The sequence below is a fragment of the Pleurodeles waltl genome, chromosome 1_2, assembly GCF_031143425.1.
Source record: "Pleurodeles waltl isolate 20211129_DDA chromosome 1_2, aPleWal1.hap1.20221129, whole genome shotgun sequence".
In the NCBI taxonomy this organism is placed as follows: Eukaryota; Metazoa; Chordata; class Amphibia; order Caudata; family Salamandridae; genus Pleurodeles; species Pleurodeles waltl.
In genome coordinates, this window is record NC_090437.1 from 694273718 (window position 1) to 694297417 (window position 23700).

At 45.6% G+C, this 23700-nt stretch overlaps 1 protein-coding gene across 1 annotated transcript in view; it reads right to left on the minus strand.

Moving 5' to 3' along the window:
* The window catches only part of GATB (glutamyl-tRNA amidotransferase subunit B), a 684248-nt gene that overhangs the window by 288133 nt on the left and 372415 nt on the right, over nucleotides 1-23700 (minus strand). The window contains exon 5 of the mRNA XM_069242652.1: nucleotides 15632-15754. Coding sequence (XP_069098753.1) covers nucleotides 15632-15754 — 123 coding nt within the window. The remainder of the gene's footprint in view (nucleotides 1-15631; nucleotides 15755-23700) is intronic.

A 23700-nucleotide genomic window follows, 5' to 3' on the forward strand; every position in this document is an offset into this window, starting at 1 on the left:
GGTAGGATCCCTTTCACTTGAAGCAGGTGCAAAACAAATGCGGTTTTGCAAAACATATTTGTCTGCAGGGAGAATGAGAGCTCACTATTGACGAATACTCCTATGCTGCATGCTTGATTCACCGCACTGGGGGTGAAACTAACTCAGATGATGCCAAGATACGGGGGAAAGAGAATATGCTTAAAGCGACCAAGAAAACAATTTTAGTCTTTTCTCTATTGCGTCATAGCCAGTTTTTTCACTTCCCCCAGTATATGTCAGGCAGGCAATAGGATAACCTGGGAAGGTTTTCAAGGACACTGTCATGCTGGGTGTCCACATACATTTGGTACCCAATCTAATAGGAACCAAAAATGCTTCTCAAGGAGACTGTAATAAACATTGAATAGGATGGGGGACACTGACATTCTGTTATCCAGGAGGAGTACAAGCCCCAGAAATCCTGTAGTTCAGGAACGAGAGGGCGTAGGTGGCGTGCCCTTCCACCCTGTTTGCCAGTTGAAATAATTTAGAAAGCGCCAACTTCCCCCCTTAGTGCGGGAATCCTACCGGATGTCAACCGGGGACTACAAGACCCAGAAATTATGTGGTTGAGGTGACAGGCGGCGGAGAGTGTGCCAGCTTTGAGTGCCTAAAAAGTGCAGACTTCCTCCTGCAATGTGGGACCCCTACTTGTTGTTCTCAAGGGAGACTATAGGCCCAAGAAATACAGCAGTTGAGGTGGGGGGAAGAAAGTGTTGGTCCCTTCTTTCCTGTTTTCAAGATGAATGCGCTTAAAAGCCCAGACTTCCCCCCCACAGCAAAGATGGCTACTTGAGGTTATCCAGGGGCACTACAAGCCACAGAAATCCTGTGGTTGAGGAGAGAGAGGAGGGGAATATGGTGTGTGCTCTTCCAACCTGTTTGCCTGCTGAAACCGTTTCAAAGTGCTGAGACTTACTACTGCACCGCCTGGGCAAATCCTAGGTCAAGCCCTTCTGCGCCCGGCAGCAACAGGAATAGGTGGGCAGAGCCACCTCTCTGGCACTGCCTCTGGTCAACCCCCCAATATCCCAGCTCACTGCAGAGGAGTGAGGAGTACCAATTAGAAATGTTATAAAAATGGAAGCCAGACTAACCTTCAAGCCAATTTGACCTAAGATACTCTTCTTTTACTACCCAGAGTGACATTGTCCACCAGTGCAAAACATCTGTGCCCCTGTAAAGGGTTTTTTGGAAACATTGTTGTAGGCTAGATCATATCCTGTCCTAGGAATAGGCATTTCCTTGACACGAGAAGAGGAGAGGAGTGCTCATCCAGCTCCTCTAAGTGCCACCGTTAATTGCGCTGAGTACGTTGTTATATCCTTTTGTGGAAACCTGTGTGCCCTCTTCATCTTGTGCTGGGAGGAATGGGCATATTTTATTATGTGTGGGAGTTGGAGAGCTGTGAGAGTAAAACAACTGTGTTGCAGCCTTGGTTGTTCTAATTTTTGTGGGAACTCAAAGCTAAGCTCTCTAGGACTATGGGCAATCAATGATAGAGACTTTTAGGGGAACAGTTTGTAACATGTAGATACTTAAAGTATGTTAATGGACTACACGTCATTTGTCTTTTTAAGTGGACTGTGTTATTTTCGAAATTTTAATTGATTAATAATCTGATGTACAATTTGTTGCATATCAGGGGTGATATTAGAGAGAGCCGATTGTTACATATGCTATAACTGGAGATCTTTTACAAAGTAATAGGTAAAAGAAAGGCACTAGCGAATCGCCAGGTAGTGTTTAACCCATACATAAACGTGCAACAGACAGTAGAAAATTGTACTTTGAGGGACATAGTTGTCTTAATAGAGGAGGGTGAATCAATTGTGAACGCCGAGAAAGTACCTTACAGTAAACCATATACAAAAATACCGAAAACTGCCAAACTATTTGAAAAAAGACCCCCAAAGGCAAAGCCCTAGTTTATCTATCACTCTCAAGAATAGTGCAGAATTGATAGAAAAAATGGAACAGAAAGAAAATTCTAGTAACTCATCCTTGTTGAAGAAGGCTGGTATTCCACTCAAGCTGGAAGTGATTACTACCCTAATTGGCGCTGGGCCTTATTCACCAAAGCCCTAATAAGAACAAGGGCATGAAGCACTAGGCAAATCAAGTCACTCTGGATAACAAGGAGTAACTTGGTATGATTGTAGTTCTTAAAGCCAAAATAATGGGCCTAAAAAGTATGGTTAGGACATTAACATCAATGATCCTGGAAGTACTCATAAAAGTCCTTAATAGGCGTGATGCCCATGATCTGGGAGCTCCTGCCGACATCCGTGACAGGAAGACTGCAAACCCAAGCCTCACATTAACAGATCATATCTCTATGAGAATTTGGTCAGGATATATTGTACCTATGAACTGTCCTGCAATTCTAACTGCACTGAACAACACAACACAGTCAGTAGCAATTTGCTACAACAAAGAATGTTAGTCAAAATGGAGCACAGCAAAAGAGTTGATCTTCACATACACATGACCAGCTAGTGGCATACAATAAAGGGAACTGCTTTCACACAACTACTACTAGTAAGCAATGAGATGTAAGTGGTATTAATATCCGACTCTAAGAGCTGGAACAAATTAATCCGAGGTAAAACATGTACATGATTAATATACCCAAACTTGCTCCCTTAGCCAAAACATGAGGTATCCATTAGTGAATAAGAAAATCCACTGTAATAGAGGGCTTTGCAATTATTATGATGTGATTCACTCTGATATTATTAAGGCTATGCACCACTCCTCCCTCTGGAGGGCAATGATTGCATCAAGTTGTTATAAAAATACAGAGAAATTGGTGGCATTAGATGCTTGTACCATTTCTCGATCAAACTATCCAATTAAACTAATATTTATTGTTCGATCCACAGTGCCCATACATGTAGCCCATGAGAATTCTAGTACCCATAGAGAAACAGAGAGACGATCTGAGGAATCTGATTTGACTAGAGCAGCCTCAATAGTTTCTACAGAGAATTATAAAACCAATTATTCGGTTGACACTCTCAAAGATCTCAGAACTCAATTCTGAAACATCAGGATCCCTAGATACAGATTCATTCAGAAAAGTATCTTTAGTAAACAAAAATATTGCGGGACTAAAATCAAAGATCCTTGACCCTAACTGGAGACAGTTTATTTACTGTTTTGATCTCTGCCTGATGCAAGAAACATGGGCAATAAATAGCCCTTTAAGATTAGGTTATAAAAGCTATCATACACCAGCTCTAAGTTCAAGCGTAAGCTGGGCCTCAGATTAACTTTGTATATGGGCCAAAATCAATCTTAATTGCTCAATTAAACAGATTCCTACTAACTCCCCTGATATATTTGGCTTAAAGTTTTTATCAAATAAGCACCAGCAGCAATTACTCCTGTTTTATGGGTATGACAGAAGTAATAATAATTCAGAAGAATCACTTAAACTTCAATTACTTCACCATATGTTATTTGTCTATAACAAGGATACATATATTAATATTATTTTAACAAGGCCTTTGACCCATCTTGGCTACCTAGGGATCTAGTAAAGAATGAGAATTCGTATTAGGGCATTTCAGAATTAACGCCCCCAAAAAAACAACTCTAGGTGCTCATACAATTAGTACATTTCTCACTGCCATACAACCTATGAGTCTGCGATGGCCGATCCCCCTCAGATACTAACCACCAGATTCAAAAAGGTTTCTTACAGAAGCATCATTGATTATATATTCCTAGATCTACAGCGGTGGGATGACAGATTTATATATCTATGATTGCCAGGCAAGACAGTGACCAAGACACTCTGGCCTTTTATTTGAATTGTACATTACTGAGTTACCAGAACAGAAGACACTTAAAACAGATCGTATTAAAAAAATGCCCACTCATAATCAAATCAACGTATAGGATTTTAGAGGTAAATTAACATTTAGCAAACCACATGTGAAATTAGTTTCAGAATTCATTACTTAAGTGTAAGGCTAGCGGATTCCCAGTCATGACTACTGCAAGCCTTGAAGAGCGTTAGTTTGCTGAAAACCAGGGCCTCGGCCATCACTAGGTTTGAAAGCCAAACTACTTTCCAAGCGGTGTCTCCATCTACTTCAATTTAAAGAGCACAAGCAGTCAGCGTTGCATTGTATGGCTCTGAACTTTGGGTGCGCTGTAATGCAAATGTGTCCTTAGGAACACTGAAGAACAAGTTACTTCCCTTCGGTAACACCTTATCTGGTAGAGACACAGACTAGCCGTAGATCCCTTACTCTAGAATTTTCCCCCAGGCGTCAGACTGGATCCGGAAAATTTTCTTCAGCAGTACCTCTGCGCACTGGTAGAGGATGTCCAGCGATTCCGCAGCGACATCATCCCCCGGACATGACATCAGCGGAGTCCATATATTCCCTCCTTTCACGCGCTGACGTCAGTTTCTTCGATGACTTAAAGCAACAGACCAATGTAGAGCCACAGAAACTAGCAATGGAATAGAAAAACTGTGCAATAGTGTATATGCCAACTAGAAGAAAAACACCTGAAACCACCGTAAGTGAGACTGAAGAGTACACAGTTCGCAAGCGGGGTGGATGGGTGGGTCGATAAGGAATCTGAGGCTAGTCTGTGTCTCTACCAGATAAGGCGTTACCGAAGGTAAGTAACTTGTTCATCTGAAAGCGACAACTAGCCGCAGATTCCTTGTCTCAGAATAAGATACCCAAGCAATCCCAATCCATGTCGAGGGGGACGCGAACGGACCACACCAGTCCCACAAGAACAACCCAGCAACACAGAGGAAGAACCAGGCTTGAGACAGAGTGGCGAGAGAAAAACATAAATGACTTATACTACACAAGTGAACTGCAATTCCTCTGGAGAAAGCTAAGGTATGGCTTGGAAGGAAAAACCTCCACCGGAGGCTAGGCAGCAACTACCCCATAGGGGAGGTACACTGTGAACAAACCTGCAGGATAAGGAAAGAAAACCCTGTAAGGGGCACCAGAAAGACACACACGTGAAATAAAACGTGTAAAAGAGTCAAAGTAGAAAGACTAGCATAACTGTGACATACAACAATCTCACAGGCAGAAGGAGAAAATACTCCAGTCAGAGAAGCGAATGAAGATCGGATAGTGGGCTCAGACAGAGCAAAGAAACAGCACGAGGCCCAAAAGGGACAAGAAATTGGGAAAGACCAGGAAGGTCCTGTGTAAGTGCAAAGTGTATACAACTTGAAGCTCATGAGCTACTAGTAGCTCTTGAGCTACCCATAAGTAGCTCTCCTCTGTGTAGCCCAGCCCAGAAAACCTGAAAAGTTTATATTTAAAGCAAACATGTAAACTTGCCTGAGGTGGTAAGTATTAAAACTCTAATAATATTTGCAGCTCTGGATTATTTTCACAATATAAGAAGCTTTTACTACAAAAAAAGTTGGATACCCCAGGTATAGACATATACCAGGCAGGGTAAGGAGAGAGCACTGAAGGTGAACTGGGACGACAAGGTAAAAGGAGCAGACGTTCCAGTATGAACTCAGAACAAAAATGGAGGCTAGAAAACCAGCTGACAAAGAAACTGGAGGCAGAATAATCAAGGCAAAGAACTGTGCAGTAGGAAGCACAGAGTACAACGGAAGGATCCTGCTAAAAAGTAAGAGTGTGGGCAAGATGCGAACCCCTGGTGGGGGATAGCCTGCCACACCAAAACAGTAGACCTAGCCACCAAGCATGAGCTCCGTAAAATCACAAAGACACCAATCTATGGCACCCCGCAAGGAATACGAAGGGAGGAAAATATGGCATCTGAGACCCGTGAAGGGACAAAAGTTCAAAAAGTGTGAGGGTCTGTGAACAGGTCCCAAAGGAGTAAACGTTCCACAGAGTCCCTAAGAGCAAGGAGAAAGCGGGCCAACACTCAGGATTTGTTGATGGAACGAAGGGCAGCAATAGATGACACGAAAATACGCTTACCAGCAGCATCCTGCTGCCGAGACTCCCTGTGCGGTGGATTAGGTGGAACCTGTTCCAGAGCAGGAACGCCCACAGCAGTTTGAGTAACAAACCCCCGATGGGTAGGGGGGTGGCGAAGACACAAAGGGTCTGCCTGTGCCGGCCGATGCCTGTGCGAAACAGAACGATCCACTGAAGGAACAGAGATAGGCTGAGTCAAGACACCTAGAAGGATTTCGTAGAGAGCCTTGCATAAAGGCAGAACTGGGTCGGTGTCAGAGTGATCCAGGTTAAAAGACAACAGTGGATCAATTGACAATTGCACCGTAGGAAGATGCAAGTTCAAAACATCAGACACTCACCTCAAAACATCGGCGACTGCAATGCTGGCTTCCGTCGCCAAGCCAGGGGACGAGAGCAGACTAGATGCTGGGGAGGAGTCTAGACCACTAGCATGTTCCAAATCAAGCATCCAATCCGAGGATGAACTTGGAATGGGCACCAGAAAGGGAGCATGAGGAAGTGCAAGGGGTTCAGAAAGTGGGCCCAGCACAGACTCACCATGTAAAGTCACCGGCACCGCTCCCAAAGTCGGTGTCGACCGATGTTGAGTGGGGATGCGGTATCATCTGACTCCGAAGATATTATAGGCGCGTTGGGCGGAGTCGATGGGTCCAACGGCACTGTGTGGGACTTCAGGACAAGAGGATCAGGAGAAAGCGACGGAGGTCATTCGAGGCCATGCGCCAATGCTGATCCGACTCCGGAGTCTGATTCGAGAGTGTGAGCAGGCATCGAGGTGGAAACTGCCGGCGACGACCCTGCCAAAACACTCACCACCTCCATAGGGCCCACAGGCACTTCAGAGGGAGGGGAAGGACCAAAGATAGAATAAAGGGACGTATAATAACGTCGCATTTGGTCCATAGTCTCCCCGGCGCCGGGAAACGGTGTAAGGGATGGGGTCGACACGGGGTGGACTCCACTGGAGGAGAACGCAGAGGCAGAGACACCATAGAGCATGCAGGCTCCTGGGAGATGTTGAGTGTGCAACCGAGGTCGACGGAACCAGCCGAGAACGACTCCTGGATCGTTCCCAGGACCGCAAAGACGATGCAGGCGTGAATAGGACCTGCCCGCCCGCGCCGCAAGAAGCTTCATATGACGCTCCCTCAAAGACTTCGGCTCCAGAAGATGGCAGGTGTCGCAGTCGTCGGCGTCATGATGAGACCCCAGACACCACAAACAGACGGAACAAGGATAAGTGGCTGACATCTGCCGGGAACAGGATCCACAGGGCTTAAACCCAGAAGGCATTTACACTATTTACTGGTAGAGATATTTATTTTTAAACAAAATACCCCGCATCGGATAGAAGAGGTACTTCGATACACCGGATCCGCGTTGCTGCGCAGAAAAGAAGAAACTGACGTCAGAGCGTCGACGGAGGGAATATATGGCTTCTGCTGATGTCATGTCTGGGGATGACATCACTGCGGAGTCGCTCGACGCCCTCTACCGACATGCAGAGGTACTGCTGAAGAAAAGTTTCTGGATCCAGTCTGACGCCTGGGTGAAAATTCTAAGATAAGGAATCTGTGGCTAGTTGTCTCTATCAGACAATAACTTTAAAAGAACTTTACAAACTTCCCTAGGGTACACCACTACTTAATGTGAGACTAGATCTAGCATTGAAACCAAATGTTGGGCTTGCCAAATTGAGGCCGATTCTATTCTGGCTACATCTCTAGTCTAGAGTTGAGCTGACAAAGTATAGATAGGACTCCGTGGCATTCAACATAGAACCCTTACAATTAAACTTTTATGTTTGAGACACATTAAGTCCACTTTGACAGAACTTGAGTATTCGTGTAACCTCCATCACTTCTGACTCATTTAACATTGTAAAAACAAGACTCTAATCTCTTGAGTGGAAAATGCCACTAACAGTTTCATTCATGGGATTCTGTTTGACTTTTTATTTTTAGCAATGAATAATTATCAAAAATTTGAGCAATTTTCTGATTTATTAAACCTGCCTCAACAAGATGTTTGTACACCAAATTGAGGCTGGGAACTCTTCCACAAGCTTTGTTCACAAGCAGGTGGAGGTCCCAATCTATGGAAACCAAAAGCGCCTTGTCTGCCATTCAGCATTCAGCATACTCTACATAAAGAACTAGAAAGATTGTTCCACTTGGTCGCTAGTTTGGGACTAGGCACTATAAAGAAGCACTCAAAATTTGTAAATCGGATACTAGTCCCATGTGGTACTCACACTGTCAACATTTTTCGAATCTGTTTGGCATGTAGAAACTAAAATGTTGAAATTGGCTTGTCCAACATAGAAAATGTAGATTTTCAAGGTACAATTTTTGTTCTTGCTTTTATGTAGTAAGTTTGATGGGATTTTCATACTTGTAGGATTATATTACTTACTCTGCAAGTATCTGTTTGTTGCATGTAGTGCTGTAGATTCACACGCTCTGCATATTTCTGCCATCTAGTGTTGAGCTCAGATATTTGCAAGTTGTTTTGCCTGAAGGAGTCTTTTGAGTCACAAAGTTTTGGTGACTCCTCCTTTGGTCATGAAAGCACATGGGCTCCGACTCCACTGTTCATTGTTTTTCGCCCAATGCTTGAGAGTAGGAATGGAGTACTGAATAGGGGAAGAATAGGGTCTATGCATGTCCAAACAGAATAATATTAAAGTGAAAGATATCTGTACCAACCACTAGCTTCCAGGGAATGAGGTAGGCATATGTGGATCTACAGCACCATATTCAACAAACAGATGCTTACAGGATAAGTAACATGATCCATTAATAGCATCTGTGGCTATAAATACACGTGCTCTGCATTGACCTGTAAAGCGGTATCCCTCAAAGTGGTGGCTAGCCAGTGGATGTGCAGAGGTCTGGAACAGAGTCCAGGGACAGTTTGACCAACTCTGGCTTGCACTTTTGTAAGTATGTCCACACAATAATTTTTGTAAATCTGTGTGGAGTGGACCATGTGGCAGCTTTGCAAATATCGGCTATGGCTATATTCCCTAGAAAAACCATACTAGTACTGCATTTATAGGTTGAGTGTGGCCTGAGGTGGGAAGCTAGAGCTAGTTTAGGTTTAGAGTAACAAGTTTGGATAAATTTGACGATCCACCTGGCAATACCTGCCTTAGATATTGCATGGCCTTTATGGGGCTGTGAAAAGGCTAAAATTAGTGTTGAATTTTATGTAAGGATTTGGTCCTATCTATATAGTACATACAAGCATGTTTCTAAGCAAGTTTGTGGAGTGCTCCTTTGGCTACTGAGTCAGTCATGGATAAAAGACTGGGAGCTCCATTGTCTGACTACAGTGGAATGGGCAGACCAGGAAAGAATTAAGGACTGGTTTTAAGAGCCACTCTGTCACTGTGAACCTAAAAAAGGGTTCGTGCAGTGGGAGGTCCTGTGGTTCACTGACGGCCATGAGAAAGGTAACCTTCTAAGAAAGAAAGTGCAAAGAGGTTGATTGTCATGGCTCAAAAAGGGGTTCCATTAGCATGTAAAGGACTATATTGAAAATCCAGACTTGGGCTCTAGCACCGTTGGTGAAAACAACATGTTTAAGGCCCTTCCCAAATACCTTAACTACAGATATTTTGAAGAAGAAAGAGTGGTCCCTGTTCGGCATATATGGAGCAATGGCAGCTAAGTGTAGCCTATTCGATGTGTAGGGTAACCCTGAGTTTTGTAAGTTTTAGAGGTAACAAAAGATTTCTTGGCCAGCGGGGGCAACAGGGTTTATGTGATTTGGAGTACAATAATGGACAAAACGCTTTCAATTAGCAGACTAGCAGGTACACCTAGTCGTTCTACGTGCATCTCTAAGTATGTCCATGCACTCTTGTGGTAAACTAAGGTAACCAAACACTACGATCTCAGGAGTGGTTTTGTGTGAGGGGGTCTGGCCTGTTGGGAAGCTTCTTCTGAGGGACAATAGACATTTTAAGCAGGAGTGCGAACCATAGGGTCTGGCTCACATCGGAGCCACCAGGGTGAGGAATGACTGCCTCGGCTCCCTGACCATGTATGGGATCAGTGGGAGGGGAGGAGAAGTGTAGGTAAAGATCTGTGACCAGTTTATCCACAGAGCATTGCCCATGGACTATGTGTGTGGAAATCTGGTGGCAGAGTTTGGGCATTTTGCACTTTCGTATTGGTGAAAAGGTTAATTTCTGGGGTTCCCCATCTCTGGAAGTAAGGGAGTAGGACTTGTGGGTGGGATTTCCATTTGGAGACTTGTTGCTGCACCCTGCTGAGCAGGTCTGCAAAGCTGTTGTCCACTCCCAGAAGATACCCTGCTATGAGGTGAACTTGTTGATGGATGGCCTATTGCCAGATTTACTGTGCTAATGTCGACAGCTGAGGGGAGTGGGTGCATCCTTGATTGTAAACGAATGTCATCTGTGCGCACTAGGACTACCTTGCCATGAATCTGAGACTCCGGTGATGAGGTGGCCCCAGGACTTGGAGACTGTCATATCGTCGAGGTGTGCTCCCCAGCTGACTAGAGAGGTGTTGTTGGTGATGGTCACCAGGGAAACTAAGCCTGTGAAGAGCTTGCCCTTCAAATGACTGTTGCTGCTCCACAACTTCAGAGAGAGATGGATGCTGGCCCTTACCAATACTAGATCCTCCATCTGACCCACAGCTTGAAACCACTGGCTTGAAAGGCAGTCCTAAAGTGGGAGCATGTGAAGACTGGTATGGGGCACTATGGCAATTAATAAAGCCATCATTCTTAGAAAGTGCATAACTGCACACTGGAAGTGGATAGTGTGGCTTAAAAAGAGGTAGAAGCTGTTGGAATGCTTGTACCCTCAGAGGTAGGGAAAGGTTTGCTCACAAGTGAGTTGAGGACATGCTTTCAGAAGGGTTGGAACTAGTCTCCCAAAAGGAGCCCTGTGAGAAACCTCTGCCACCCTGTTGGTGTTATACTTCTCTTGATAGGGCTGGGTTGGTTCTAGGGAAGTGACCTTGAACCCACATCTGGTTTGTTGCTTCCGAATGGAGCCCCTGTTGGAAGGGACCTGGAGGGCATCCATTGGTTTAGTGGTCTCAGTGTCCTTCTTGATTTTCTCAAGCATGGTGTCCACTGAGGTCCAAAGTGGTGCTCTCCATTAAATGGCAAGTAGACAAGCTGTTGTTGGATCTCTGGCTTGATGCTGGACACACAGAGCCAGGAGTGAGGCTAAAGGACGATGGAGGAGTTCACTTCCCTGGCTGTTGTGTCATCTGAGTCTAGGGTACAACCAATAGTAGTAGCACTGCAGATGTCTTTAATAAGTTCCTCCCCCCCTTTAACAGCAGATGCCCTTTTCATAGCATTAACAACTAGAGAGTCTGGAGGGACGTGACCCCTGATGTAGAGTGGGCAGGAGGGAGTAGTCTTGTACTTCTTTTCTATATGAGGTGTGAATACACAGGGCTTAATAGGGTCCATGAATATTTCAGGGCCAGAATGATTCATGCCCTCGAGCTTGGGAAGGTATTAAACTGAGCACTGTTTTTGAGAGCATCTAAACAAAATAAATAATCATCCTCAGGGGTTACACAGAGGTCCACCTTACAGTAGGGAGCCCCATATTGACTAATGCTGTTGTATTTGGTGGTGTCATCCAGCAGGGAGGTCCAGACTATGACGTGTCCTAGAACTTGGTCTGTCCGAGGGTCTACATCATAATACTCCTGAGTATCTTCATAGGGGGGTCAGGGTAGACGGAGGCAAAATCTACAGCCAGGGAGCAGGGGCTAGGATTGCCTGTGAAACAGCATGACTCCGATGACCACTGAGGAGAAGTCATAGGAGATGAGCATGATGGTGGCAGTGGAAGAGATTAAAGTGGAAGTGGTGTGGGAGGAGGAAGAAGAGCACTAGCTTTGTCCTTGGGCCTTTTGGGTGGCAAGTGAAGCACAGGGGTGTCTTTGGCAGGATTTTCTTAAAAGCAAGTCTGTTTCTTTGGCAGGATGTTCTCTGAGGCAGAGATTTTGTCTGTGCGCAGTTGGTTGATGATCCTCTTCTGTGTTTCGTCCAGCTCCTGCTGCAGTCTCTTGAATATTGAGCTTTCCTCAATGTTGTAAGGAGAGGGTGTTTGGAGGAGGGATTTGCCCCATGGGCTACTTCAGTGCCAATAGAGCTTTTGGCCACAAGGATGGAGCCAGCTTTGGGAATTCATCACCAATGGCCATCCTCAGACTCAAGACTGGATATGGGTTGGTGTATGAAATTGCCACTGTTGGCATGGTTACCCCCACACTTTGTGCCTAGTGTTGATGTCAACTTTGATTGAAAGTGTGCTGTGACCCTGCTAACTAGGCCCCAGCACCAGTTTTCTTTCTCTAAAACTGTAGCTTTGTTTCCACAATTGGCACAGCCCTGGCACACAGTTAAGTCCCTTGTAGAATGTACCCATTTTACCAAGGGCCCTGTTGCCAGGGAAGGTCTCTGAGGGCTGCAGCATGTATTATGCCACCCTAGGGGACTCCTCACTCAGCACATGCACACTGACTTGCAGCTTGTGTGTGCTGGTGGGGAGAAAAAGGCAAAGTCGACATGGCACCCCTATCAGGGTGCCATGCCTACAAACCACTGCCTGTGGCATAGATAAGTCACCCCTCTAGCAGGCCTTACTGCCCTAAGGCAGGGTGCATTATACCACTGCTGATGGTATAGCTGCATGAGCAATATGCCCCTACAGTGTCTAAGTCCATTCTTAGACATTGTAAGTGCAGTGTAGCCATATTGAGTATATGGTCTGGGATTTTGTGATTACGAACTCCACAGCTCCATAATGGCTTCACTGAATACTGGGAGGTTTGGTATCAAATGTCTCAGCACAATAAACCCACAGTGATGCCAGTGTGGGATTTATTGAAAAATGCACACAGAGGGCACACATAGATGCCCCCTGTATATTAGCCCAAATGCTAGTTTAGGACTGACTGGTCTGTACCAGCCTGCCACTTTCAGACATGTTTCTGACCACATGGGGCGAGTGCCTTTTTGCACTGTGTGGACAGAAACAAAGCCTGTCCTGGGTGGAGGTGTTTCACACCTTCCCCCTACAGGTACTATAATACCTGGTGGTGAGCCTCAAAGGCTCAAGCCTCGAGTTACAGTGCCCCAGGGCACTCCAGCTAGTGGAGATGCCCGCCCCCCCGGATAAAACCCCACTTTTGGTGGCAAGTCGACGGGAAAATTAGGAAAAACAGGGAGGAGTGACCATCCCAGCCAAGACCACCCCTAAGGTGTCCAGATTGGAGGTGACCCCCTTCCTGTAGAATCCTCCATCTTGGTTTGGAGGACAGGGACCAATAGAGATAGGAATGTGCTCCCCTCCACAAAGGGAGTGGGCACAAGGAGGGTGCAGCCACCCTCAGGGACAGTAGCCATCAGCTACTGACCTCTGACCCCTAAACAATCTAGGATTTAATGGCCTCCTTGAACCCAGCTCATCAGATTCCAGGCGACCTACAAGAAAAAGAAGGACTTCTAAGCTGAAACCCTCAGCAGAGAAGAAGGAAGACGACAATTGCTTTGGCTCCAGCCCTACCGGCATGTCTCCTGCTTCAAAGAACCTGCAAACTACCAGTGACGCGTCCAGCGGGACCAGCGACCTATGTCCAACTCCAGAGGACTGCCCTGCACCCAAAAGGACCAAGAACTCCCGAGGACAGCGGCTCTGTCTAAAGGAACTAACAACCAAGGACTCCCACCTCACTCCATATGCGCGAGTCTTGACCCCTGTGCACCCGAGACCCACGGCCGGTGTCCAGGTGGTCCACAGAGCAAGAGAGTGTCCCCAGGCCATTGCGAGCAAGTGCCCACCCTGGGTTGACCTCTCCACCCCTCCACGACGATGCCTGCAGAGGGAATCCCGAGGACCCCCATTATCGCAAAGCTCCGTACAAAGATATCTGACGCCTAAGAACGCACTGCACCCGCAGCCCCCAGGCCTTGGTGAAACCGACCCCCGGTGCCTCAATGTTCAGCAGGCGGCCCTCCTCCCTGTCTGACTGGTGGTGCGCCCGAGACACCCCTCTGGACCTCGCCAGCAGCCTCTGAGTGACTCCTGGGGTCTCCTCATAGAGCAGCACTGGAAAGCCAATGTCCTGTTTGCACCCTGCCCCCTGAGGGTTTGTGTTTTGTGCCTACCTGCGGCCCCTCCAGTGCTCTTCTAATACCCCCTGGTGTGCCCTCCGAGCTGTGGGTACTTACCTGCAGGAAGGCCTGATTCCAAGTACCCACTGTCTCCATAGGAGCCCACTTTAAATTTGCTCAACTTTGACCTCTGCACAAGGCCGGCCCGTGTTGCTGGTGGTGGGTGTTTGGGGTTAACTTGAACCCCAATCGGTGGACTTCCTAAAACCCAGAGACTGAAACTGTAAGTGTTGTATTTAACTGTAAACCGACCTAACATATCTTCTCCCCAGGAACTGTTTATGAAAATTGTACTGTGTCCATTTCTAAAAACAGATTATTGCCAATAATTAAAAAACTGTATTACTTACCTATTTCAAACAAAGTACTGTTGATACCTGTGTGAAATATGAAACGTTTAAGGTACTTACCTGCAACTTGAATTTTGTGGTTCTAAAAATAAAGAATATATATATTTTTGCTATATAAAAACCATTGGTCTGGAGTTAAGTCATTGAGTGTGTGCTTCTTCTATTGTCTGTGGGTGTACAACAAATGCTTTGCACCATCCACTGATAAGCCTAACTGCTCGACCACACTACCACAAAAGAGAGCATTAGCATTATGTACTTTGGCCTCTGTTAAGCCTCAGGGGAGCCCCTGGACGCTGAGCACACTATATCTCACTTTGTTATAGTATATACAGAGCCAGCTTCCTACAGCTGGTGATCAGTGATTCTAATTGAGATTATTAATATATTCAACAGTTGCTGGAAAGTTAGCATAAACTCGATGGAACCATGACAGAGGGTATTTTCTTTGCTGAGAATGGAGGACTTTTGGGTCGATTACAGTCATAACTCTGAAACTCTTGCTTCCACTATGGTTAAACAGCAGAGAGTTTATATTGAATCGGACATGTCTTAAAGGGTCAAGTCATCCCCATCTGCTCCCCCTCCATGTATACCCTTAAGGTTTTCTCCACGTACTGCACTCCATTTCTAGCCAGCTGGGTTTGTGCTTCAGATATACCAAACATTGCCCAAAATTAGGGCATCCAGCTGGTCTGTGCCTTGAAAAAGGGTAATTCACATCAATAGTACTTAGAGATCTCTACAATGGCATCCTCTTGGGCCCACAGACTATTTTAAGATCGAGCATTCAAGTGAATTTCAAGCTTATCATAGTCTTTTGCACTGTTTGACCCACTATAATCCACCAAATTCCATGTGCAGCTCAGGCCACTGACTTCTTCTTATTACCCTATAAACTGCTCACATTAAAGCAGTCCAAGCTCCCCTAATCTGTAGTTCAGCACTTCTCAATATTCATGATTCCTCAGAGGTGCAATCAGCAAGAGGTGACGGTTCTTAATCCCTTGATCCGTAACTGCCAAATTAGGTTGTACCTCACCGGAATGCACAGTTTCTTTAATTAAAAACATTAAAGTACTTCATGGAAGAAGGCATTCTGTCCCAGCTTACCTGACATATTTGCTTGGCTTGACCCAAGGGCCAGAAGAATTAACTGAAGTTCTCGGACAGCAGCTGCAGCTTCTTCGCCACAGCACATGTCAGGTTCCATAACAAGCTCCATGAGGCCAACCCCTACCAAAAGTAAACATATTAGACTATGAAACAAACGTTTTACTTGGTACAACGTGATGTGCTAGAGAAAACAATCAAATTAAAATGGTATACTCAAAAGTATGGTTAATGCATGCCAGGTTCTGTTTGACACTGGACCTTCACTTTTCTTTTGATATATTGTCTGTGAGACGTAAAGTGGGGGTGACTAGAAAAGGAGTAAAGTATACGTAGAGTCATATTCAGTGCATACATAGATCACATAAGATGTCAAAACAAATGCCGAATTCACCTTAACGAGCATATATGTCTTCCCTTAAGGCCTAGCTAATGGGTCTTCTATAGGGAAAAGGCATACTTAATTAGTTTTCAATTATTATTAATTGTGATTAATTTGACTATAACTGGTCTATTATTCAAACCCAGGAATGCACTACTACACTGCCATTGCTCAATGATGTATCAACCCTCAAACCCATTTCCATTCACCAACCACCCTTGCCATTATAAGATAACATTCCTTCCCCAAGATCCTTTTACTTAGCCTCTTACTTGACAATCCCATTTAAGAAAGAAAAAATGTCACAATATATAGTTGGAAACAGGACAAAATAGGTCTACACAAAAGATGCATAAAGTAACCGCTACTCACAAAAACTAGCCCAAGCTGTACTGTTCGCTAATTTTTAACATTGACTTTGATTACATTATTATTATTATTATTATTATTATATATATATATATATATATATATATATATATATATATATAGTACTTTTGTCAAGGAGCTCTAGATAAAAATCAAATAGTTGCCAGTCTTCAAATTACCTTGCCAATGGGCTAGAGGGACGATATACAGACAAAATCAAAGAAAAATCTCAAGTATGAGTGTAATTCAAAGGAAAGCAATGAAAGCCACAAGAATGAGGCACAAGGCAGTGAATGAACAAACCACATGTGCAAAGATAATGCAGGAAATGAGAGGGAATGGTTATGGGTAGCCATGAGTACAGTTAAGAGGCAGCAAGGAAGTTAGCGTTTTGCAGACAGTCGCAGGAAAACACAATATTAAACTGAAGTTAAATGGGAGACAGTAGAGAGAAGCAAGAAGCAGAGACATAAGCAAAGGAAGGATGTTAAAAGAGAAGGTGAACAACAGAACTGAAAATCTTATATTTGCATATTATACCTTTCAATCGTATGAACATTTGACAGGAAACAAAACATTCACTTTAGGATCCCAATATCCCCCTGAGATAGTTCTTCTTCATTTTCTTCCAGTGAATGGTATTTCTGATTGTTCAGCCTCTTATTATTAAACATGTGATCTAAGATACTCATTTCGAGGTAGTAGTGCTGCCGTCAATCTGTAGTCATCACTTTCTAGATTTGCTCTCCGGAAATAAACACGTTTTCTCGTGAAGCCTTGCCAACAGGTTGAACAATAAGTTACTGAAGAGCTCACCATTGTTGCTGCATTTCATAGATCTGCATGCTTGAATTATTTCTCATCTCAGAAGAGCCGAGTATGGTTTGATTGTCAGCAGCCAGAACATAAGGTAGAGCTCCTATAAACACCCTCCGACTAATGATTCGGAAGGCCTCAGCGAATGGGATCCCTAAGACTGCACTGCGTGGGACTTGTTCTAGCTGGAGCTTGGGAGAAGAAAAGTTGGGACCCCCAGCACACAGTCTAATTGACAAGGCATGCAGACTAATCAGTGTCCAGAAGAATGGCCATAGAAGGAGATGTGGCCTAGCGACTAGAGCTACCGAAATCGTTACATGAGAACTGAAGCTCGAAAGCCGGCCTCAAAGCTTGCCTCCATCATGTGATTCTGGACAAATTCTCTCTCTCTGTGCCTGAAAAAATGTGTAAAGTATGAATTATATTTGAGTAATCCCCACTTGATTGTCTTCCATTTCCCAAGAAATGTACAGTGCTACGTTGCTTCCGACCTAATGTTGTGTTATATAAATACAAACATACATACTGGCAGCACACATTGACATTGGTCACCCTGGAGTGCAGGCGTTGTTCAGAGGAGAGCAGCTGTGAATGTGAACCTGCCAGTAGACTTTGTCACTTGCAGTGTTTTGCTACATTCAGAGCTGTCGTTTTTCAGTGTGAGTGCCCAAACCGACCCTCGGAGGGGTTCCAAGGATACAAACCTTCAGTCAAGGCTTGAATGACCCTCCCCCAAAAAAAGGGGACAAGGGAAACGAAGTGGTTACAGTTTGCTTTGTTGAAGCCCTGAGAATAAAAAGTCGGTGTTCAGTTCTGACTGGGACTGCCAGGCAAGTGTCGAGCCTCAATGGAACGGCTCTCAGCTGGAGCTTAGGTCTCCTGTATCAGGATCCACACCCGAGAGCCCCTGAAGGGCCACAAAGTCTTAGAAGAACCCTTAAAGTAACTGTCTAGGTATAGCAAAGTTTACATAGATTAGTGATGTAAGTTTGTGTCTCATGGCCGCTTCGGGATACTTTCAGGGAATCAGCTAGGGTTTCTAGTCCATGAATGGGTCACTACCCTAAACTGCTCAGAGAGGGGCATAACAGTGTGCCCGGTTGATCCCTTTAAGGAAATATACCCAGGGAGTGTACAGGCTGATTTATCCACCCTTGCAGAGACTGATGCTGCAGTACTGTAGGCTCTATGCTGTGGGCATGTTAGGGGATTTCAGGGCCTGATATTGTGTCCTTAGGCTACAATAATCCCGTTTTTAACGTGGAGCGTGCCTTGCGCCACTCAGCTAATGGAAACACAGCCTGGTGTGTTTCTTCCATACTGGGCCCATATGGGTCCAATGATGGTAGGAGAAGGAGAGTTTTTGGTTGTTGTCATTAAGATCTTGGCACTGGGATGGCAGCTTCACCACATGCTAAAGGAAACAATTATGTCTTGGCTATGTATACATAACCCCCAGGAACCAGTAGGTAATTCATAACTAGCACAAATGTTAGAGTGAGGCCAGTCCCAGTACTAGACTTATACAATCATCTGCAGTTATGTGACCTGGAAGTGGACAGTTGTCAATTTGGACAGCCCAAGAACAGAGTATGAGTATGTGCTAGTTGTACACTCTGTTCTTGGATCACACTCCTATATGTGGGCAGAGAGCTGGGACGGGAGCTAAAGTTAGTCAAGTAAGATGTTTGGCCTTGGTGGCTACTGTCACCTTAAATGACACATCTATGACAGGCTGGACTTATCCTTCTGATAGGTGGCTAATGGTAAGGAACAGTATCCCTCCCAATAACCCATTGAGTCCTGGGAGTAGAGCCTACAAGAGGAGTTACTAAATGTTTGGGAAGCTGACACTTCAGATTTGATGGTCTGGTAAAGTTCAGTCACTTCAGTGATGGAGTGTCTCAATATATTGAGTGGCTTCCAGCTAAACCTTATCAATAAGTAGCATGCAGGGAAATTTATTTATTTGCTGCATCAACCACCAATCATTTTTTTCTCGTACAAGACATCTTGTGTTTTCGATACCTCCATCAACCTCTGCCACGTGTGAGCAGTTTAAAAGGATAACTATTCTTAATCTAATGTTATCTTATCTGTCACTCTGATAAATGAACTAACTGTGCATGGAGGGTCTGGGCTGTTTTACAAAATGCAAATATAGAGTTCTTGCGTGATGGATGATCTTTAGCTTCTGGCATCTGAAAAAGTAACATACTTTTAGAAGTGACATTCCCAAAGGGATCACAACCTATTTCTAAATGGACCTAATCTTTAATTCAGTAACTTTGGAAGAAAGTGCTATGAGGCGCAAATTCACAGTATATAGAGATAATGTAGACTGAAAAGCTTAAAGGTACGGTGAGTTATGTATTCTCTACAGGAGCATTTCTTCTTAAGCTCACCTGGGTATTTAACAACAGGCATCCATATGTGACTGAAATTCCTGTCTTTTTCACTTACTTTGAACTTCATTGATGATTGGATACCAGCTGCTACTCTAAAGATTTTCCCCAGGCAACCCTGGAAGCAACTCACTTCTGAAATAGTAGGTAGAGACAGAACATTGAAGCAAAGCATGGCACCAGAACTGGATCACAGTAACAAAAAAATATGGGAGCAGGAAGCCTGGTCGCTTAGCACTATTCTCCAATGGATGACTAGTTTCACTGTTTAAGATATCCTGCTTGACATACTCCCAAGAACGGGTTGATAGACCTGTCTTCAGAGGGAGCTCTTATTGGTGCATGGAAATCCTAAGAACCAGTCCTTTTAACTAACTTGATGTAGAAATTTTAGATTGTTTACTTCTCAACTGTAATATTTTTGTTCAGTTGTTGCCCATGTACCACGTGCATTTCTCTGAGGAAGTCTTCCCATATGAGTAAAATTACTAAAGCTAAACCAGCAATTTCCCACGTAAAGATGTTTACATTTAGTAAGCAGGCTGCTGTCAGCTCAACCACAGCTCACATCAAACTGGGATCTAGGTGCATCACCACTTTTAGGCACCTTGCAAGCAGAGTTAGTCAGATTTGTTTTGTATGTACTTTGCTTCTTTCTGTTCAGTTTCTTTATCAATTCAAATGTAGAAATCTACAGTTGTAGGGGCCTATTCATATGCTGAAAAGTTTCCTGAAGGGATGGACTAACTGTAAAAAGACAATGATGTGTGTCAGTGTTGTACAAAATCATGTTTCAGAATGCAGAAAGCTAATGTGTAAATTAAGTAAAAACCAACAACACTATGAGTGAATCTTTCCAAAAAATGCAGCACATTCTAAAAAACAATAAAAAGATGGGGTCTTCGAACATTGGGCAAACAATGCTATAGTCTCTGAGATAGGAAGGAAGTCTTTCTGCCTGAGGTACACCAACTTTAGTACCATCAAGATATATATAATAATTTGCACCAAAGAAAGAGAGTGGTAGTGCAGGTATATTAATAAAAATTATTAATGAGTGTTCATGTATTCTGAATAATGGGATTGTGTAGCAAATATAATAACGTAGAAAATAATGCATGCATTTGAAAATGTGATTACGAAGAGTGGCCGCCAACGTTTACAAAGTGTACTTACTAGTGAATTAATATTGTGAAATGTTGAATATATGTTTGACTAATGTAGTAGTATGTCATATTATTAAGGGATATGCATTATGTTCTAGTTTTATTAATTGTAGGCCTTAACTTAGCTAATGTCTTGGCCTAGTTTGCCAGGCCTCATGTCAAAGCTGTATTCCTTAACGTTTAATAAATGGCTGTCCTAAAGAGTTAAACTGTGATTTAATTTTCCCTTGTTTAAATGTGCTCACAATGAAAGCTTTCTCATGAGAACCGACTGCTAGTAGATGCTATTCTTGTTAATGTAACATTTTATGTATTTTACTTTCTCAGGAAAAGAACAATGGAGATACTGACTGGAGTAGAATCTGCAAAAATATTGTTACCTGACAAACCGGATGATGAGGACATTGCAGGACAAACCAAACAATGACATGTGAAGGGGTAATGGTAGAATTCATAGATTTGGAGTTTTAGTTTTATTGGATAAAGTGTGAACATGCGGTTAACTGACCAATAGGGATTTGGGAAGTAGTTTTAGGAGTTTTGATTTAACAGAACTGCTTTGAAAAGAACCCGGCATTCTGCATTTTTGCATTTTCAGCCCAGCATTCTACGTTTGCTATAGCGCATTCTTGCGCATTTTTGCATCTTGACAAGAGACGTTTTTAACTTTAATGCTAAAAGACTTTGCGTTTTCGGGGGTGAGGCCAAGCAAGATGGCAGGCGGGACACGCTCCTAGTGAGCTCCCGCCAAAAAGGCTAAATCCTTCACCAATCCTGGGGTACCTGTGATGATTGGTGCCCCCCCAACATCACGGGATGGCGCCCAGAGTGTGTCGGTAAGACACAGCCCCGTTTTTGAGGCTCTGATTCCTGGAGCTGAGGCCCGCTCTGTGGGCCTCCCCTGGGCCGCGCACGGTGCGGCTGATCGGGCTGGTAGAAGGCGGTGGCAGCCTACTTCCTACTTTGCACTTTCCGCTGGGGTTTGTGGCCTCCCACGGCGGAGTCTCTGGTCGGCTGGCACCCAGAGGGGTCTGACCTTATTGCATAACCCAGAGCGGCGTTGGGCTCGAGGCGTCCTGCTGGGAGCCCAAGCAAAGAACCGAGCAGCGCTGGCATGCGCTGCTGGGCGGGCCTGGGTGGGCTGGTGGTCGGCCCGGGGATAGGGAGGATCGAGAAGCCCTGTTTTTGAGGCTCCGATTCCCAGAGCTCAGAACCGCGTCAGTGGGCCTCCCCTGGGCCACGCACGGTGCGGCTGATTGGGGCTGGTACGAGGCGGCGGCGGCCCACTGCCTACTTTACACTTTCCGCTGGGGGTTGTGTCCTCCCATGGCCGAGTCTCTGGTCAGTTGGCACCCAGAGGTGTCTGACCTTACTGCATAACCTGGAGCGGCGTTGGGCTCGAGGCGTCCTGCTGGGCGCCCAAGCGAAGAACTGAGCAGCGCTGGGCGGGCCTGGGTGGGCTGGTGGTCGGCCCGGGGATAGGGAGGATCGAGGATCCAAGGGGACAGGCAGTGGACTGGCCGAGGGGGTGCTGGAAGGAGCGGCCGTACGAACTGAGGTACAGCCTGGTGGGGGATGGCCGCAGGTCAACGAGTGGAAGGAATGGTATCCTGGTGATCTGCCCGGGGCCTGGTTGTGGGCCCTCTGGGACCGGGGGCACTGGGCTCGCTGAGAGGAGCTTCCGGGAGTGCTTGGAATCCCCGAGTCCTGGGCTGCCTGCTGGGTGACGGCGCACTGCGGTGTCCCGAGGCTGAGGGAATAGCGGAGCCTGGTGCCTGATCTTCTGCTGCTGTGATCTCCGGGCACTTTTGCCACCTCACCGGGCCAATTGAGACTGAGATACCGCTTGGTTCCTGGTCCACTGCGGAATGGGGGGACACCGGCGGGTGGTAACTTCGCAGGGGAACACCACAGAACAATACACCACACCGGTGCTCCTGCCGCAGTGCCTGATCCGATTGGGGGGGGGGGGGGCCGGAGATGGCCTGAGCACGCCGGCGACTACCAAGGAGCCATTGCGAGCTGAGATACTTGCAGCTATACAGGGATCTAGGGTGGCCCTCTAAGGGAAGATAGAAACTGTGGCAGTTGAGGTCAACCTCCTTCGGGCGGACCTCAGGAAGGATTCTGACACAGTCAAGATGGCAGAGGGCTCCATTTTGGAGCTGCAAATGGAGGTGGGGGCCCTGCGTAAACAGATGGCACAGGTCAATTCATCTGTTGCAAGGCTGGAGGCAAGGCTGGAGGATGCAGAGGGCAGGTCCCGGTGGAATAACGTCCGACTGCTGGGGTTCCCAGAGCGTGCGGAGGAGTTTGCGGTGAAACCTTTGTGGAGAGTTGGATCAAGGACATTCTGCAGGTGGGTGTGGCCTGGCCGTCCCGCAAGATGTCTGCCACACTGCGAGGCTCTGCCTGGCGGGGGACTTCATAGGCGCTTTTCTCCTTGCAGATCGGCCGCCCACCTCCTAACCCTTCCCGAGTGCTGTAGCGGAATGCTCGAGGAAATGTCGAGATGGGGCCACTCACCTGAAAAGCAGGATGTCTGCAGGGGCGATGGTATGCCCCCAACCTCCTGGAACACCTCTCGTCACTTCCTGGTGGACAGAGAAACCCCGGCAGGTGTCCCAAAACGAAAGGGGGAGTGGAATAGAAAGAGACAAAACACTGCCACGTCTTGCCAGTCCAGCCAGGCACCCTGTTTCTTCGGAGGGCAGGTTGTTGTTGACAGAGTGATAGTAGAGTTAGTGCACTCAACTTCCTTGAAACTGAATCTCTCTTTCTGATATGGACACGGGAGCGGTAGAAGAACACCGGGATGCTCCAGTACTTTTCTTGGATAATAATAACTGTTGGCACAATTACTAACACTGCACTACCAAAAACCCAAACTGAGTACCATAACAATAAGTACTGCGACACTAGGGCTGG